The sequence below is a fragment of the Symphodus melops genome (genome assembly GCF_947650265.1).
Source record: "Symphodus melops genome assembly, chromosome: 14".
In the NCBI taxonomy this organism is placed as follows: Eukaryota; Metazoa; Chordata; class Actinopteri; order Labriformes; family Labridae; genus Symphodus; species Symphodus melops.
The window spans coordinates 16,864,684-16,885,610 of record NC_136704.1 but is presented as its reverse complement, the minus strand read 5'-3'; the positions used below and the strand labels follow the sequence as shown (position 1 = coordinate 16,885,610).

General features: G+C 39.3%; 1 protein-coding gene across 1 annotated transcript; it reads left to right on the top strand.

The window, feature by feature from the left end:
* Positions 1-1,162: 1,162 nt before the first annotated feature.
* drd3 (dopamine receptor D3) lies at positions 1,163-20,530 on the top strand. The gene is made up of 9 exons (XM_079360737.1): positions 1,163-1,363; positions 3,127-3,453; positions 8,154-8,266; positions 10,328-10,464; positions 12,035-12,228; positions 15,224-15,289; positions 16,003-16,059; positions 16,837-17,206; positions 19,398-20,530. The coding sequence occupies exons 2-9, from the start codon at positions 3,169-3,171 to the stop codon at positions 19,592-19,594; spliced, it is 1,419 nt and encodes a 472-aa protein (XP_079216863.1). The 5' UTR covers positions 1,163-1,363; positions 3,127-3,168; the 3' UTR covers positions 19,595-20,530.
* Positions 20,531-20,927: the final 397 nt, after the last annotated feature.

Sequence of the window (20,927 nt, the reverse complement as noted above, 5' to 3'; positions counted from 1 at the left end):
GTGTGGGTTCATGCCAGCTGCAGTGTGGGTTTGGTTTCTCATTCAGCTGCACAGGAGGTTTTAACTGCTGTGGAGACGAACGGTTCACTTTTCAATAAGCACCAAGGACATTCAGGACACTTTAAATAAGAGTTAAAACACAAACTGACTCCAGGTTGGTAGTGAAAAATGGTCTGGTTGGGCTGTTTGTCAGCTGCGTGCTGTGGTTACGTCCAACGGGCCATCCAACTCCTGCTGCTTCATGCTTTTAAATAGCTGCACTTCAGAGGAGGCTTTGTCATTAAACCAACACCGGCTGTGTATGAGGCCAGTTAATAAAAAATATCCAGAATCATGAGCTTTCTTTTCTTTTCTTGCCTCCCAACAGTCAAAGTAGGCTAATTTAAATCGACATGTACAAAAAGGTCTGTTGAAATTCCTCTAATTTTTAATTGAAATTGAACTCTGCAAGTTGGAGCTGCTTGGGGGAAAACATCTTCCCTTGGTAAGACTTTACATTGGTTCGACGATGCGGAGTTTATTAATCTTATCTTTTTTTTTTTAAATGTGTGTAAGATAACAAAATAAAGCACAAGGGCTGGTAAAGGGAGAAGTTAGAAAAGGCTTGTCTTTTTTTCTGCACTACTTTTTCTGACTTGAAGGGGGGGCTGGAAGTGGACCCAAAGGATGCAATAACTAAAGTGTGTCAGTCTATACATTTTTTTTTTCATACACAGACCCATAGTGACCTAATTTACACTGTGAAGGTCTTACTGGTCATCTCGTCTAGTAGCTTTATGAGGCCAACAAAAGACTATTTTTATGCGATTGTCTCTTGCAGCAAAACGCGACCCAAACATGGTTCAGGGTCACGCGGAGGAATACAGCCCTGGGACAGGAATGAAACTAAACATTGTAATATTCACAACTCAAGCTTATTCAGTGTGGCATTTTTTTCATCTGAACATTTTCGCATTATTGAAATGAAAAAGCAGCTTTTTATGTGGACGTTAAACAAGGAGTTGTATTATTGGGTCACCTTTATATGCCCTGCATCACTAAAAGGGCACACCTGACTTCTCTGACGCACGCACCAGCTCCAGTTGAGTAAAATGCTCAATTAAAGCGTGAAAAAAATCTCAGCGTGCGTTATATCGGTTCTCACAGAGCCACAGAGCTTTTAGGAGGGAAACGAAGTGAGCGAGTGTGCGGCTGGTGAGACTGTCAGAGCTTTCCACAGTCATATTCGCGCAATGGCACCGAGCGCGCTCATGCTTCCATCGTTGCGCTGGACGCGATAACCGGATGGATAACTTTTAACTCTGGACTGAAGATGTTTTCCTTGATGGCGTCCCATGCACTATTTACTGTGAAACTGTAACAGGTATGTAATTTTGTTGACTTATGGAATCAGTAAACCTCTATATTTGATTGTTTTGTACTTCTTCTCCAGCGGTGCGTTTAATTGAATTCTGCTGCTTTGTTTGATAAATGGCTTGTTGTGCATGTCTTCAGTATGGTGAAAATTATCTTGGCTCATCCTCTGTGTGACTTGACAATGTTTCGACCCCAATTTTCCTCGAAGAATGATTTAAAGCGCGATAATGTGCGCGATCACGGGGTCTAATTGAATTTTCCGATCAAGGATTGACTGAAATAAAGATTCCATGGCACTTATAATACATTTAAATGAGGTAAAAAACTTTGCTGTTAAGGTTTTGTTTTTTTATTGCTGCATAGCACTAATTCATTAATTTATGGTAAATCCTCTGATAACTAGGCTGTCATTGGTGTATATGCAGTTAAAGACAGTCCACACTTCTGAGCCTTATGCTGTAACTTAACACTGCATACATGTGAGTGTGTGCATGGATTTGAGCGACCATTTTTTTCATATTCACAACCACTTACTGATACTGCACTCTAACAGTCAGGTTTTGTCCAAGAGAGGGAGGTTGAGCCAACAAGACAATACGCAGGAAATCGCTTCCAATTAGCACAAGAAATTAAGTAAGTAAGCAAATCATGTAATGTAGCACTTTGCAGCCTTGTATCACATCACCAGTGGCCTATGGATTAATTATTCATGTGTGTGTATGATCATGTGTGCTTGTGTATAAATGTGGTTTAATGTTTTGTGTTCCTTGTTATTATCACCTCATTTTGGACACACTCGACTGTCCTCACTTAGGAGACTTCAAGGTGATCGGTATCAGTGGCTGGTGTTGCTTAGCTTCTTCAGATTCTTTGCTAAAGAATCCTATGATACTGGAGCCACTGGGGAGGAACTGAGGGGGAATTATAGACTGAGGGAATCTTTAAAAGGCTCCTGGGTAAGAGCCAGGTCTAAAAATGTTTCTCAGTGTCTTTTCCCTATTTCTGTCACAGAAAGAGGCTGAGAGGTGGAGCTGAATAAGATGGATCCGTTTTTTATAACATCAGCACAGGTGTGAGCATTATCGCAGCACTGTTATCTGGTTTCAAGCCAGAGAGGGCGGATTGGGAATAATGAGAGGAAGGATGGAGCGTATAGAAGCAGAGTCCGGGACCAGAGCCAATCAAACCTCTTAGGGTGGCAGCACTAACTTATTACTCCTCCCTGATGATCTAACCTCTGTGACTGCTCAGAGGCACACTGCCAGCCCCTTATTTACCTTGCATCTCTTCTTTCTTGTTTCTGCCTTTTTTTGGCATGTTCAAAGCCATTTACAAGAATGACAGGGAAACATTTGAAAATCATGTTGGAGCAATCATAAGTGCATTACACCGTCTATAAAATTGGCTTTAAGTGCATGAATTTCTGCTGAGTCTTTATGGAGCTAAAGGTCCATACTGGAGCCAGAGAGCTGCACCTTGAAGAGGCATCAATATGTGCTTACATTCCTCTCCTCTCAAGAAAACACTTGTGCACAGCAAACATATAAGTGATATACAGCAAAGGATACTGCTGAAATGCATTATGAGCCAGGTGAAGTTTCCCAGCAGGCCTCTGACCTGAAATGATCCAACCGCTAACATCTGATAGCAAATATCGTCCTTCAGCTGGCTGATGAAATATGAGAAATGTTATATCTGTGCTTGCATGTTGATCCATTAGAAAGGGAGTTACATGATGAAAGGTTTAACGCTAAACTGCACTTTGTCTAGGTCTGCCAAGAATCCAACCTCCCATGTCACCGGGAAGCCTACATGGCGATGTACAGCAGCACAGAGCAGCTCTGGAACGAATCGGACCAACTCAGATGGGAAGAGAGAAATGAGAGCTCGGAGGCATCAGGGCAGGATGAACGAAACTATTACGCCATGCTGTACTCGCTGCTCATCTTGGCCATAGTGTTTGGAAATGTGCTGGTGTGTCTGGCTGTGTTGAGGGAGCGTTCCCTCCAGACCACCACCAACTACCTTGTGGTCAGCCTGGCTGTTGCCGACCTGTTGGTAGCTTCTCTGGTCATGCCCTGGGCTGTGTACCTGGAGGTAAGTGGGTCATGATGTCTGTGCTTCCAAACATTAGGGCTAAAATGCATCGGTTTGAGGTGCCTAATTTAGTTTTTCTGTGCAGGGGTGGAACATATTTAATGTCCTTTATTTTAAATTGGATGTTATGTAAAACCACATACATTTCAGTGTGTGATAAATAATACCACTGAACTTACACTGAACTGTACTTTACATGTAGGTATTTCAATAGCCAACTATTTAATCGATTACTTTCATTCCAGCTCCCCCCTAAACTTTAAGCTGTCAGCCCTACTTTTAACATTAAAACATTTGCATTAACTATTTCAACAACTGAGACCCACCCATTAGCACAGCTAACAATTTCAACAGTTTGTTACTTTTACCAATCGAGAAAGGCCTGATGAATCTAACTAAATAAAATTGCAATTTTAAGCAAAACTATTTTAGCTGACTACTGAAGTATTTCAACTCTTTATCCCTTCATATTACTTTAAGCTAACCTTTACAAATGTTATGGTTAGCTAATGATTTCACTTGTTTTTGTAGCCTATATCTATATGCAAGACATTTCATATGTAATTTGCAAGCGTCAGTTTCAGAATTTTTTACTTAACCTAAAAGTCAACTTTTTTGATCAAAGCTTTTAAAATTGCTTTAAGTTATTTGCCTGCCTGCTTAATAGTTTCGCTACAATCTTTTATCTGCATTATGGTGTTTTCATTTTCTCTGGTTTATGGGCCGACCAACCCCCTGGAAACTGTAGACACCCTGTGGTACAACAAATAAATGTGGGTAATCACTGATGTATACCCCTAAAAGAAAACAGGGAAAGTAAATTTAAAGTACAGAGGGTGTGAGAGAGAAAGGAAATGCTTTGCAGTGGGTGGGGAGCCAGCATTGGAGAGTAGACATTAGCAGAGCAAAAAAGAAAAGAAGTTGTGTGGGAGACAAAGTGGCCTTGTGCAAAAAAAAAATGGAGAGCAGCAGTCTAGAAGAAGGATGAGGGTCATTTGGAGCTTATTAGATAGTGACACAAGTCTAGTTGATGGGAACATAGTAAGGATGATAAAGGGTAGTTTAGTTGGTTCTCCGCTATTCATGTAGATTATACATAATTGCTAAAGGACATGTTGAATATAAATTAAAATTAATGTCGTCATCTGCTTGAAGAAGTGGCTGAGCTTCAAATTATGAAGAAGCAACTACCTCTGATTTAATTTTGATCAAACCTGTAAGGCAATCTGCTATTGATGGTAGATGTTAATTTTGGTTTTCGCTCCACAGATTATTTGTGCAACATAGCTTGATTGCTAATTGTTAATTTTCTCTGCCTCTATCCAGGGGTCACTTGCTGTTTACTAACTCCATTAAAAGTATACATGACCTTCAGGCCTTCACTTTTCTTCAAAGTAATATGCTGCACTCTGAAAATGTACTACAGAAGTGTCCCATTTGTACACCTATTCCTACAGACAGGCTTGTGCGTGTGGGGAATAACATGCTCGAAGCCCAGGGGTACCAAAAGCTTTGCTCAAGGACAGGTGTTTACAGACATGAGGTTTAAAAGCCATGAGGTGGAGGTCCAGTTATGTTTAACAAACAGCCACCTTGGTGTCCCAGGTTTGCTAACTGTCAGCAGAAAGCTCCTACTTTCTCCTCACAGCATGCAGACGATTCAACCTCAGGTCAAGCAGAATACGAAAATGAACACATTCATTGAGCAGAAGCAGACACATTTAAGATGATTATCCTGTGAAGGTTTGAGGGAGACTGAAACCTCAACAGGATTCAGTCATGAGGTTCATTTCCATGCGGGCAGTCTGCTGCAAGAGCATGTGCTACACTTTTTAATTTATGAGTCCATGGGAGACCTTGCATAGGGAATGGGTAATTGAGAGTCTCTCATGATACAACATCATTATATTCATTAATTGAGCTGGAATTTAAAGGTCAGTCATATATGAGATATTAAAAAAAAAAAAAAATCCTAGGTTGCAGTGAGGGGGAGAACTTTATAATCAAAAGCACTGAGAGCACCAGCACCCTAAAAACTTGGGATTAGTTTGGTGTGACCAGAGGGTCCTGGTGTTCTTTTGCAGGTGTGTAGACAAAAGACAGAGTTTCCTTCTTCCCATCCTCAACATTTACTGACCATATACCCTTCGGTCATGAAGTTGATTTAAGACTCGTACTTGAAGGAAGTTATTGTCATCATTGTCATTGGCAGCAATGACTGAACGCTCACTAATTTCATCCGAAAAGATACCACTCTGCCTCAGAAAATCTACAACCTGCATGACTCCGGAAATCAGCTTAATTAACTATATTCAAATAGCAACCATTTCCCTCTGAGGTCAAACCTCGGTGATTGAGAAATTGGAAAAGAAAATCATGTTAAAACAATTTATTAGATATCTTATTAGCTACTATTAGAAAACAGCTAAGACCAGCATTGTTACCACTCCTCTACAAACATTCATGTGACATAGTGCAACACAATGGGAATGAGAGACTTTAATCCTAATGATAATGGTATCTTAAATTTGCTGCATCTACTGGCTAGCTAATTTTGTTGTGGCATTGTGGCAAGTACAGGTCGATTTTTTTGTGAGGAATACACTCCTTTTTAAAGCCAACTTCATATTGTGTTATGTTGAATGAGATATAAAGGAAAACACACAATTAAATGGTTAGTATTTGGTCAAAAGTTTGTAGTAAAAGCATTATAATTATGCTAATCATTTTTACTTTTACTAAATGGAAAACATTACAACACACATTTCCTCCTCTTACATATACCCAATCTTCTGTCCTAAAGTTATCTGCTCCTGCTGTGTATTTTCAATTAAAAAATAAGCATACTTTATGACTTTGAACGTATAGAGCTTATATTTTCCATCACAGTCAATATGAAGTTTGCACTGACTCTTCTGCATCTTAGTCCTAAATTGTGCACACAATGTTAATCATATTCCTCCATGTGTGCTTGTACTTTTTTGTGGGCTGTGACTGAGTACAAACAAGTAACTCTGTACATTCTGTACATTTACTTTTTGTGTTACTGTTATTTCTATGGTAGCAGCACCAAATGCCTGAGCTAAGATTAGAAACATGATAGTAGAGGGTGTTTTTTTGTCTCTTTGCTTAAGCAGCTTTCTGGGTGATGTTTTTGGTTTAGGATTAAAATCAAAGTTTTCATTAAGATTCTGCATCCATGACATGACCATTTTTGAGAGATTAAAAGAGAACTGATGATGCAGAGGCAATGATATGCTAGTATTGTCTCTTTACAGGTTCTCAATTCCAAATTATTCAGCAAAAGGTTTGTGGCATATACAACTGTACAAATGTATTTAATTGTTTTAAATATAAGTTGCTCTGTTGCTCATACACAATAATTTGTTGATCAAGTTTTTACTATCAGGACACAAAAATTATTTGTTAAGAAATACTGAAATGCATAGACCTATAGCTTCCTATTATACTCTCTCAAACTTATCTGATGCAAATAGTCTGTTAGAACTTATATGAAATTTAGAAATAATGCATCGAGTTAATAAGGGTCGGCCTGCTAAAATGTAGGTCCCTCTCTTCCCATAACATGGTTTAATAGTGTAATAAATCACACCCTCACTGGCTGCTAAAACATCCACATCATTTAATCCTAGTAACCCCAGTATGCAGCAGGAAAAATGCTGACATTATTTGTCTATTTTTCCTTATCGACTTTCTCAACAACAACAAAATAAAGATAAAATGAAAGCAGCTAATGTAGCAAAAAGGAAGTGAAATCGTACACAGGGTCAAAAATGTCAATGTCCAGGCAAATTTAAAAAGTTTCTTAAACGACACATTTGAAACAAGGCATTTAGTCCAATATAAAGTTCACTACGATAAAAATATTAAACTATTTCATCCTATATGTTCTGGAAGAAAAAAATCATTCTTAAATGTCCAATAATTAAATTGCAAAACAATGCAAATAGCTCCAAAATTAACAATATGACCATGTCATGTATTGTGACAATTGTGATGAATGCAATAAAGGTCCTATTAATTTGTATATTTGTACTTGTCTGTGAGCTTGTGTGAGTGTATATGGTCCTGCCACCTCTGTGTAAGTAGGCGTCCATTCCCCTCGAACACAAGAGATTCGGCAGTCAGGCCAAGGAGCTTTGGTCCCATTCATCTTTGTCAGACAGTTATTACCAGGCATTACAGAGCCTAAGTGAAAGCCTGTCAGTCTGAGCAGGACTTAGCAGGAAAGGTGTGTAGGTGGAGGCCACTGGTTTAGAAAGGGGTTACTGAGGATGCTTATATTAGCATTGAGCCACATCCTAGCTAACAGAAATAACATAATTTAAGCTGTTGTCTGATCGTGGCTGTGTTGTAACCAAAATATGTCCTTATTTCGGTCTTCGTTTAGCACTTTGGTGAGGAAATTGTGAAAAACAAAATGCTGACAGATCACTAACCGAACACCAGTTAAAGCCTAAAGAGCACATTGGCATGAAATGCAGTATTTAGATTCCCCGCTTGGAGAGTAATTTCACAGGAATAATGGTTGCTGTTTGAATAGGTACATTTAAAATACCTCCATGTAAACATTTTCTCTCTTACACCTTTCCTTTCATGTTACATGCACAAGTGTGTGCGTGTATAGCTGCTTCACAGGAAAGAAATGTGTGTTTATCTGCGTGTCTGTACCTGTACAGGTGGTCGGCGGTGCCTGGCTTTTCAGCCGGCTGTACTGTAACATCTTTGTCACGCTAGATGTGATGATGTGCACCGCCAGTATCCTCAACCTGTGTGCTATCAGCATTGACAGGTGAGTGTGCTCTGTTTGTGTGTGTGCATGTGTGCGTTTCCCTTCTGGATGCAGTGACAGATGTTGCCATGACATGTCCTGTATCCACATGAGGTTGCTGTATCTCCAGGTGTTATTCACTTCTTCATCTCACCTTATAGAATCTCCCAAACTTCGCTGAGAGAGATCCATTGGATGTGTGTACATGTCTGTGAATGAAAACTTATTTTATGCACTCTGTGATTTGCTGTTCTGGGTTCAGACTTGCTTATGTTTTCATCTAGGCTAATTGCTGCCATTTGTTTACATTAATGCTGAAACTGTGCAGCACATCATTTAAAGCCATTACTCTATATATGTGCACCCAGTATTTACATTATTTATTTGCTTTATTTATTTATTTTTACATTATTTATTTGTGTTTTTTTATTGTGTCACAGGTTAATATTTAATAGAGCTCAAGAGTTTATGAACCTGCATGCCAGAGGCAACAAGAGTTCATGGAATAAATACAGCAGTCATACAGACATTTAGATTTATCCGTACATAGACAAAAGAATTCTTCTGCCTTTTTTTAAGACTTTTTAATGAGTGCTTTTTAAATTAAGCTACATCATGTACAGAGCTCGATTACCAGCAGGGCATAGAAGTAACTGCCCTAACATTTTCATGTTCACTACACATCCATTACTTTTGGGATTTTATTCATTTTAATGTGTCAAGGACTTTTCTCCTCTGACAAATAAGTTGGCTCCTGTGTTGTTAATTTATACATCCCTTTGTATTTTGAAAACTTTGAATTACTAAGTTACAATGTTAAACCTTATTGATTTTGTAATCGAACAATATACTAACTCCACAGCACCAAAGGACAAGCAAGTAAAGCATTGATGATAAAAAAAAAAAAAAAAGTGTAGCTTTTGCTAACAGAGCCAGATACTTCCCTCAGGACTTGGTAAAGACCCAAAGATAGTGGATGAATGAACTTCCTCATATGAGAAGATATACAATTCATAAATCAATGTAAAGTGGCAAACAGATTATTGGGGCTAAAAGAATAACTAGGGTAAATGTGATAAGCTTGCATTATACAAAACATTACATAGTTTATCTTGATTAAGACTAGTGTACTGTATCATTTTCTTTGTATGGTGCTAAATCAAAGCAAAGCAATGATCACCTTCTGTGACATTTATTGTGTTTATTGTGTAACAGAAGCCCTTAATATGGCCTATGTGACAGCATTTTATATTTACAAGCTTATGTGTTAAATGTTGCTTATAGGAAAGGTATATTTTTCTCCTGGTAAAATAAAGTATCACTTGAGACTATACAATTTCAAGGTGAGCAGCACTTCTGTGTTTCACCAGTATTTACTGCGTAGGTCAAGTGCTTTCTCAGATCTGAGGAGGCAAGCCTTTGTGTTCATTTAAACAGTTTAACATAAAGCTGCTCTTGATCAATAAATCATGTATGTTGTTTTGTTCTTACAGCACTTATTCTGCTTTGCTTTTATTTAAACACATGGCAGCATCGTAGGAGACGTGAAGCACGTAGGGAGGAATATTTTGAGTCAGTGTCTGCGCTCTGGCTTTCGCCTCTACATTTTGCCCAGAGAAGATCCAGTGTAATTAGTCTGATGAAGATAAACAATCCTGGCAGTTATCTGGCTCTAAACAACATCACATCCATTTCGGGTCGGGGTCCAGAATAATTGCTGCTTCATCTAAGCTATTGCTGAACCTAGTTTTCCTGGGACTCATTATACACTCTTGGCGTACAGTGCGCTGATTAACTCTTAAATCAAGCTCCACTAAGTTTATTGCTGAATACCCAAATTGTTTCAGAATGAAAATTCCCGGTTTGCTGCTCCACTGGTGGTCTTTGTATTACCCGCTTTCTCCCAGCAGTGTATTTCTTGGAACCCTCGAAGTCTAATTCTTCTCAGGAAGGCTCTTTTTCTCCCTCTAATTATATATATATATATATTACCTTGGTTTATGGCACATTTTCTTCATTGAAATGTTACATCCAATTGATAGAAACATGCGAGCAAAGACCCTAATGTGTATGTCTCTGCAGGTACACAGCAGTGGTGATGCCTGTCTTGTACAATACCACCCATCGCTCCAGGAAGAGAGTTTTTATGATGATTGCCACCGTCTGGGTGCTGGCCTTCGCTGTCTCCTGTCCCTTGTTGTTTGGTTTCAACACTACAGGTCAGGAATTATACAAACTTGATCTTTATGTCTCGCAGAGAGTCAAGTAAATGAGGATGCAGAGGAGAATAAAAAGCATGTAGGCAATTGTTGTGAAAATGTGGGTCAAACTTCACTCTAGTAGCTGGTCAGTGGTGGGACATGAAATGCAATCCCAAATGGGATCCTCCAATTCAGCATGTCGTTTTGCTTCTCATGGTGAGCCCTGCACTAGTCAGCATTTGAACATGTTTGATCATGTCTCCTGTGACTCTGTCTTGAATGTCGGAATTTCCAAGTAGCCACTGATAAAGAGACTTCATTTTAAGCCTGTTAATGGAAAGCTGGAGCATGTTGAACTTGAACAAGATGGGAATGCCTCAAGTAGGAACAGTCTTAAGAGAAGCTCAGTGGGAAAAAAGAGTACATGAAATGAAAAAAATGGAGGAAAAAAAACATAAAATGAGAAAAATTACTGCATGTTAGATTTGACTTTTGAAATTGTTCATAAACAAAATATATCAAAATGTTCAAAAGAGAAAACATCAGTCGGCACAACAGAGAAGATCCATCTCCCAAGTTTGACGCTCGTGATGACATATCTATAATACATAAGCACAAGTCTCTTAAGGGATTCTAGAGTATCTTTGAGGGGATTATTGTTGGTCTATACAGCAGCAAATGTGATGCCGTTTGATCAGAGTGATGTATAGGAAGAACAAACGAAAAAAAATCGACCAAAAAAAACACAAGCTGGACAGAGAAACACCAAGATGCCAGTAGTTGCCATTTGATTTCAATAGCTATCAGCACATTGTTGCCGGGCTTCACATACACAATGAAGAGCATTAGTGGGACACAATGTAAAGCTCCTCACAGAGATAAAGGCGTGTTGTTTAGTCCATTCACACTGATGCATAAAATGGCTTGTGATTAGAGGAATTTGGCTGTTTTGTCAGAGTGCAACCAGCCATCAGTATAGGAGAAGGACAAACAGAAGGGTTCACGTCAGGTCCAGGACAGATACTTTATCATCCTTCAAGAGAGTAGAATTGAAAAAGAGGACCTTGACAAGACATATTATGTATATGGGGCAAACAAATGGCTTCATAATATAAATGTAGACACTGAAGGTGGTTTGGAGTGTACCTAAAAATAGATTGTACCTGTCTGTTCCTGTTTTCATCTCTTAGTGTATTGAGGTATGTGGTATTGATCCAGAGTAACATCCAGGGAGAAGCAAATCTCTTTAGTTTGTTCATGCTACTGACATGCAATATGCATGTCTCAGCTGTGGTGAAGGCCTGTGCCCTTTTGTTCCAACTTCAATTTACAGCACTAATAGCACATCAGATATTTAACTCTGGAATTATGATTCAATAACCGATCTATACACATATTATTATGTCAAATTGTCCCCTATACTGAATTTATGATCCAATTATGGCTGAATCAATTATCCCTCCATCACAGAGTCGCTGCCCTCAGTGTGTGTGTGTGTATGTACACATATACTTCTGTCCCTGTTATTGTTATATGTTCCCCGATTTAAAAGCTGTCTCGCATAATGATGGTTTATTTTTTGATGTAGATGACCCTTTGGTGTGCTCGATCTCCAACCCTGAATTTGTGATCTACTCCTCTGTGGTGTCCTTCTACCTGCCGTTTATCGTCACTCTTCTGGTCTATATCCGCATCTACGTCTTCCTTAGGATGCGACGGAAGAGGATTACCTTTGGCCAGGTCAGCGGGAAGGTGCAGCCAGGCATGACGCCGCCTTATGTGGTAAGATTACATTTTAATTTAAAGAAAGTGTTAGTCATTTTTTCCAGATACATTTCTTCTTTTTTAATTTTGGTTGAAATTGTCTTTAGGTCCTGAAAGAAATGAATATCAGATGTGATCTAAAAAAGCAACAAAGAATATCTGTCATCTTTAGCAGTTGTAAGCCTGTAAAAACTTTGACCAATGTCTGTCAAGAGATACCAATTTGATAAACGGATCATGCCTCCCTGTCTCCCTGCTCATTCTCTACCCCAAGCATGCACAACACTCAAAGCATGAGCTGTGGTCCACTTCTGGACCAATGTATGTGTGTAAGTGAGGAAGCACAGAGGGGAGGGGGTGTGTTCAGACAGAGCACTGAGGGAATGCTATGTTCAAAATCATTCAAGTTTTCAAAAATGACCAACTCTGCCTTTAAGATTTGGCCGCTTTTTTCTCTATTTCTCTGCTTCTTAACTTGTACTTTCTAATAAGGCACACTTTATAAAGAAAGATTTTAATATTTGTACTCATGATCAAACATTTAAAAACTCCAAATCAGTTGTTATTAACCATATAGTAGCGAAGCTTGAGCATGATGTTTTTAGTAAGGATTTAATATGATTTATGACTGCTGACTTGATGCCTTTTGATTATCGTGGCTTATCTTATTGTAGCAGTTATAACTGTAGACCTGATCATTATAATAACTCATTTGTATTGTGATTAATTTATCACTGACTAACACTGGCAGCCATATCCTTGTTGAATGCTAAGGCCCTCTTGAGTCTGTCATTAATAATAAACTTTATTTATACAGCACCATTCCAAAACAAGATTAATAAAGTGCTTTACAGGATAAAACAACAGAGTCATGAAACTCAATCATAGGACAGAAATCGCCACATGTAAAAACAACCAAAAAACAGGAAACACAGTAAAATGTAACAATAACAGATGGAGTGGGAGGATTAAAATAAATGATCACATGAAGGCTGGACTATGAAAGCGTGTTTTTAAAAGGGACTTTAAAGAGGAAACAGTCCTTGCAATCTCATCTGGGAGGCTGTGGCAAAGGCTCTGTCACTTTTGTCTTTTTAAGCAGGACTTTGGAACCACTAGGAGAGCAGCATTTGAGGAACTCAAAGTCTGTGGTGGTACATGAGGGGTTAAAAGGTCAGAAAGAAAAGTTGGGGCCAAACTGTTGTGGACTTTAAATAGGCTTTTAAATTAACTCTATAACTAACTGGCAGTCTGCGCAAGGACGCAAGGACACAGCATCTTTCTGATCTGAAAAGCATTGCAATGTTTTCAGTATCCATCAGTACAGCCATTAGTTAAAACCAATAGACACCTGTGAAGGCTGTATGAGCACCATTTGACAACAATACAGCAGAAATCCAGTACATCCTCTGAAAATACCTCTGAGTCATGATGTTCTGCAATGAGTGTGACACCCGAGTCCACCTGTCTGTAATGAAGTTTGAGACGTATTTACATCGTGTTCACACAGACAAGCCGGCCACCTCATCCCTTTGCTTAAAAGCTGTTTGCGGGACTATAGAAAAGAAGAATAACATACTGTACTCACTGCTTATATGAACACCACGTATGCGTTTTTAGATCATGGTCATTTTGTGTAAATGTACATGCAATGTGAAACTACGAGCTAATTAATGAGCACTACCATTAACTCGTGCTCAAGGGCGACATTTGTTTTTTTTTTAAGTCAGTTTTCTTCTTATACTGCACCTTATATTTTACCATATTTTTTCATGTACTTTCAGTCAGTCTCACTCGTTCAATCATTCCCTCTGGCTTGCAAATTACAAATGACCTTGATATTGCATTTTTTCTGTTGGACGCCCTCACCTTGTCTTTTCCTTTTAAGAGCAAATCCCTTAAATGTAATTCCTCCTCCACATCACCATAATTGGCACAAAAGAGTATAAAAATATCCTGCTGCTGTCAGAAGCACTGGGTCTTTTTCTTACATGCATGCCTTTCTTTAAGGTGTTTGCTAGTACAAGAGTTCTGATGAGATGTCAGAGGAACCAGGAATCTAATTTTTCCCTTACTAGGAAACGAAAGCTTTGTGATTTTTCCCCCCCAGGCTGCTTTGAGAATTTAGGTTGAGTGGAACAGGCCTGTCAGATAATCACAGTAAAGTGTTTGTATAGCGATTACAGTCATAAACAGCTAACACAGCTGTCTATGTAAACTGAGGCTTTCTAATTAAAATGGACTTTCAAGTTGAAAGTAGTTTAATTAAGATGATTGTATTCAGTTCTGTGTTTTGGAGGAGCTACATATAAATAGATTGATTGATTGATACATGGATATTCCATGACCAGGAGGATTTCTTTAAATAGTGGAGTAATTACAGTGCAAAACAGCTGTCAGTTCTTTGATCCCGCTCACCACTCTAATATTTGCCCCAGTTCTATCTATCAAATGACAGCCCTATCTTTAAGCCAGTAGCAAGGACACAGGGTCAGATTCTGTGCATCTGTGTCAGCTCTATGTTTAAACTATGGAGTATAAAAAAGGCGTAGGGTTAGGGTTCATACCACTCTACCCTTCACCGTCAATGCATACAAATACATAATGGGCTCACTATTTAAAAGCAGGTTGCAGATAATTGGTTTTGGTTGAGCCTCAGTAGGCACACCTGTTGTTGTAAGATCCAAGCAGTGCAGAGTTATCAGAGAGAGTTATAATGGAAAAGAGTTTATGATGGAAAGGCCACTATCTTAACTTTTGGACTTAACCTGAGACATGCAGTGTTTGGAGTGGGAGTGACTGAAAATGTAGAGATCCTTTATTCCCATTATATTTTATGTACAAGATTTGCTGAACCTAAATGAATATAGATGAATTATAGAGAACCCCCCTAGGAATAACAAGAAAGATTTGTGTTTTTGTTTTTTTTATTTGATGGCATATGAATGCTTGGATTAAAAAGCTTGAGCATTTATCAGGCAAATATTTCTATATCTTCTCTCTGCTCCCCTAGGAGACCTGTTTACAAGAGGAGACTCCCAAGGCGAGGCAGGACCTGTCACCCATCAGAATTAAAGTGGTGGGTTTATTTCCAACCAAAAGCTCCAACACAACCGTCATGCAGCTTGTGTTTTTTTTTTTCATTGCTTCAGACTTGCTGAAGACAATCTATAATGCCTGCCTTGTTGGCATATTTTTGCACTGTGCCACACATGAGTGTCTGTCTGTGTTTATCATCATGCACACTTTTGTTCTGCTCTGCGGACAATGCCAGGGAGTCTGAGGAGAAGCAGAAATTGTGATTCTGAAGCTTGGCATGTTGGATTGTCTCACCTGCTACAGGACGCACTGCAGCGCCTGTATCATCCTCAAACTGGTCAAGGACATAGAGAAATACAATCTGTAAATTTAAGAACACTAGGTATGAGAAGATGAAAACTATGTATGTGAGAATTTATCGGCAGTGTTGAGGCACTTGTTGCACAATACTTAAAACCCGTCTTATTACTCTTAAGGTGAAAAGCTCTTAGGCTGCTTTGTTGAATTTATTGATTTTTTTACCAGTACAAATATGGGGCTTTAGAAAACAAAAGGGACTTTTACAGTTAATATACAGAAAGTCATATTAATGTGTATTGAGTACTAACTTTGGTTTAAAATCTTGGATTGGTGTTTTCCACCATTTTCAGTCAATCTGAGCAGCACTCCTAAGATAAATTGGCCATAACCTTCCATTTGTACAGAAGTGAACATGCTGAAGAATCACTCAATTTCTGATGTTTTCACATCAAGGTTTGGGCAGGAAAAGATACTAACCTTGAAGGAATAAAGGCTCAAGAACAAACAAATGTAAGTTACATTCCAACATTTACCGATTTTTGGGAATGCAGGACAACATACTCTTGTACACAACACTTGGGCATGGGTGGCCTAGTGGTTAGTTCGAGCAACCCATGTACAGAGGCAGACTATTGTGTTCAAAGTAGGAGGTCTGAGTTCCAATCCGACCTTTGGCTCGTTACTTGCTTCTCACGCCAAATTTCCAACTCTATCCACTGTCCTCTTTCTCTAATAAAGGTATGAAAAAAAGCAGAAACATACAGCAAGTACACAACACTGACACATTATGTTCAACAAAAAAACTTTCAACACAATAACTAAACACAATATTTAATCTTGTTTCCTGACAAACAAAACTGAATATTCACCCACAAAATATCCAGGTCGATTTAGAGATCACAAAAGCTCCTGTTTGTTTACTTGCTTGTTGCTAACTTTGTCTGCTATCTGCTGCATGTTTGGTGTGAAGCAACAGCACTCAACGTTGATCAGAAATATCTATCAAGAATAGTTGTACCCGCTGCATTTGTTCAGCCTGAAGTAAAAAAAAACAAAGAAAGAAATACCATAAAATCAATGAGCTGAAAGATGCGTCAACAGTCTATAAGGCAAAGAGGAACTGCAGAGCAGGAAGTTTGTTTGATCAACTGCAACCTTTAAAGTTACATATAAGTTGTTCCTTCATTTACATAAATACATTTTAATGATGTGATAATCTTGATACAACATATTGTATTTAATTGTGCTTGAACATGTTTGCTGATAGAGTCTGTTTTGTCCTGACAGCAGAGTGTGGAGCCTTCAGCTCTATCCAAGCCCAACTTTCTGTCTGGATGCCTGTGGGGGAAACGCCAAAAGACGGGACCTGTGGAGAACTTTATGCTGCCCCCGGTTGACACACAGAACTGCTGCAGCATCAGCCACGCTTCTTGCGGACCCACAGAGCTGGAGTTGGACCAGGAGCGAGGGGAAGAGGCAGAGGAGCACAATCAGAAAGAAAAGCCTGCTGTCAGGATGAGCTGCGAGGTGAAGGATCTGTCTAATGGACGAACACACACGTCACTGCGGGCGAACCCTTATTCTCACAACAATCAACGATTCAGGAGCATGCACGCACGGGAGAAAAAGGCCACACAGATGCTTGCCATTGTTCTTGGTAAGTTGAGACTGTAAGCTGAGGAAATGAAAATGTAAATGTCATGGTTAACTCTAAAGCAGACAATATCATAAATGGAAAAACAGACAGAGTTAATTAAGTCAGCTGTTCTGCCCTCGTGATGACTTTGGCTCATTTGCCTCACATTTTGTAGATCCCAAATAAATCAACCTGAAATGTCAAAATAAAAATGTCTGGCTAGTTTGGGGTTCACAGTGTGTGTTCCGACACACGCTGTAGCTCCTGACAAGGCTTCTACACGCTCTAATTATCAGGCAGGTTGCTGGAAGCCCGGTCCAGTTAGACCTGGCACATCGAAGATCTCGCTAACAAAAGTGTAATCAGAGGTGTCTGATTACGTTACGCTGCTGTCAGTGATAAGTCTGGCACACACAGGAAATTATGTCCGTCCTGCCCACTTCCCACCTGCTTTTCATCTGGCTGACCACTGCTTTGCTCTTGACCCCAATTAAAGTTTTATCCGTGTTTCAACAATGCTGCAGCATTTAAAGTTGCTTACAAATAATAAACTCTGTCCTGTTTGCTGCTGTTCTGTGTACAGAACGTGTTTTTGATAAACCATTTTTAAAGCACATTATAACAGCAAATGAACCACTCAAAATTCAAAGTCACTTAAGAAACATTAGGTGTTCTACTTTTTACACAAAAGCAAACAAAAGCAGGCCAACTGTAGGTCCAGCTGCTGCTCTGTCTCCTGAAATAAAAGTAGACAGAAGATTTCAAATTAGCCAACACTAAGCTCTATTTGCAGAAACAACATATACATGTCGAAGCTGTACATGCACGACTAGACTTTAATATGTGAAATGTTCTGGTTTCTGTTGACCATTAGTGTATCTGCAGGCTTTGATCGATGCGAGGAAAAACATTCTGTGTAGAGAGAAAAAACAGTATGACAGTATATAAGGATATTTGTATGATCAGGTTGGTCCAGCACACACCAGGATTGTTCAGAATGACTTTAAAGTTGATTGCATAGAAAACATTGAAGGAAACAACGCGTTTTGCATAGTGGCTTTCCGCAGGTTTGCGCTTACGTTGTGAGAGAAAAGCTAGCCTTAGCCTGGACTTTGATGAAAAGCAAGAATATAGAAAGTGACAATAAGGGAATGGGTTTCATGACTGGGTAATACAAGGTTAGGTAATCTCACTTGCACTTTTTTTCTGCAAGGCTACAAGCCTTGTGCGCCCTGGACAGTCGTGCGGTGCAAAAAGCCCATACATCATCTGTAAGTTAAGTTCTCGGGTCATTGGTTAGATTTCAACAAAAATGGTAATAACCGGTTTTTATTCAAGTTCAAGGGCTTCGGGTCGGCTGTCAAGTCCGGTAGCGTTTCTCCTGCTTGTTGGAGTCTTCACATGTGACCTTTCTCAGCCGCTGCCACTTCAACTGAATCCTTCCACATGTTTTTCAAGGAGACACAGCACATGCTTTGTGAACACCTCAAACACAGTGTTTCTAAGACAACCAGAACAACACAGTGAAGTTTTAACAAAGCTTAAAGCCATTCTTTATTTCCCTTATGAAAGCTAGTCCAAGGTCATTTACAAATTAAAAAAGGAAACAAAAGAAAACAGAACCCTTTTTATCCACTGTCAAAACTAGTGTCCAATAAATTCTAACAAGAGTTTAAAAAAGCAGCCTGTATTACAGAGTGGTCAGCCTCCTTATCATTGTGAAATGTGAAGCAGTAATACTTCTTCCAATGTTATTATATTTATTATTATTTCTTATATTTATTATTTATTTTTGCCATGCTATGTTTTATGTTTGTCACTTTTAGGAGAACATTTTACACACTTTTAGATGTAAGGATACCTCAGAAACAAGTTTGGCTTGACAATTGTGACTTTTTGAAACAAAGTAAATAACAGGAATGTGCCTCAAACTTTAGATACAAGATCATTAAAACTCCTGAACAGTGGATGTGTTTGTGCCACATATGGTACTTAAGTGGCTGATGATTAAGAAATAATTACTAAAGTCACTGTTACATTACATTATCACTGTTACATTACATTACATTACATTATACATTAGAGTGAAGTAATGCTTTGTTATTACCGTAGTTGAAGAACCTGTTGTTACAGAAGACAATACGCTGTTAACCCTGTGCTTACATGTGTGCTCTTGTGTTTCCTGTTTCATTCTGCTCTCTGGCTGCTCAAGGAGTCTTTCTCATCTGCTGGCTGCCTTTCTTTGTGACTCACATTGTGAACACCCACTGCAGGACGTGCTACGTGCCTCCTGGGCTTTATAGTGCATTCACCTGGTTGGGGTATGTCAACAGTGCCCTCAACCCCATTATCTACACCACCTTCAACATCGAGTTCAGACGGGCCTTCATTAAGATCCTCAGCTGCTGAGGGAGACAGAGCACCAGGAAATTAAAACGGAAATGATGCTGTGCACTTGAGCAGAAACGCTCTTTCCATGCATTTTACAAACTGTAACCACAGATGTATGCGGGTAATGGAAGGGAATTAAACACGCTTCACATCCCAGCTTTACAGACACAACAGGACAGCAGACACTTGGTTATGCAACAAAAGTAAACAAACGAAGGGATTTTCTTCTTCAAAAAAGACTCAAACTTTTGCTCCCTCACTGGGCTTGGATCCCATTTGAACAGTTCTTCTTTTCAGATAAGACATGTGCATACTGTCTAATTAACAGCTCAAGGCACAAGGCATTGGACTCACTTGTACAATACGGGAGCTGTTTATCTGCACAGGATTCACAAATTAATGTATGTTTAGAAGCTCTTTGGATCTTTGGAGCCACAGTGGAGCTTTAAGGCTGGTACATTGATTGCAGAGCAGTGAGGAACTCCGTCCTCATGCCCACTGCAACCACAGTGTGGGGATTAACTGATGTTTCTCAATTCCCCCGATCCCCCCGCCTCACCATCAGAGCCGTCAGTTACTCACCAGTGCATGCACAAATCAAATTTTCAAGGGTCCTCCCTTGACTGTGAGGAATCGTATTGGTCTCGGCGAAGAATCACTCTATTTCGAGGATTGTTATAAATATAGATGTGGAGACATTTTGCTCAATGTGGATTTAAAGAAAAATGTAAAATGTTTGTTGTAATGCACAGTGAAAACCCTCAGTGTTTTTTTTTTTAAAGGGACTGTCTGATATTGGCATCCTCTCATTAATGATATAAAGCTGGCTACTGGCTTCTCTGGTGAGCAGATGAAAAAACGAGCTTTGTGGTCTTAACAAATCAAGCTGGATTGTAAACCATGCAGGTCGCCGTGGAGAGTGTTGTAAATAAAATAAAAAACATTAAATGTTTGACAAGCGTGAGAGCATCCATCTATACATGTTTTGTATCACACATTTTATGTTAGCATGTGTGGCTCTAAATGTTTTGATCAAAAGTGTCAGTGGAGGAACGATGGAGGGACTAATGTGAGCGAACCGGATATTTTGAGATTTAGAGACCAAAAGAGAAGCAGAAAACAGAGGCACAGAACCAGGAGAGGAAAACAGGACAAGATCAAGGAAGATGGGAGAGCTGGTAAAAAGTAAAGCCTAACAGATGAGAAATGGAAAGAAAGAGCAAGGATCAAAAAAGGCTGTTGATGGATTGATAACAGCTGCAACAAAAATGAAAGGAGGAGCAGGGTGGGGGTTGTCAGTCGTTCTCAGCCTACGTCTCAAGCTCTCTTATTTCTCTGAGAGGCAGAAACA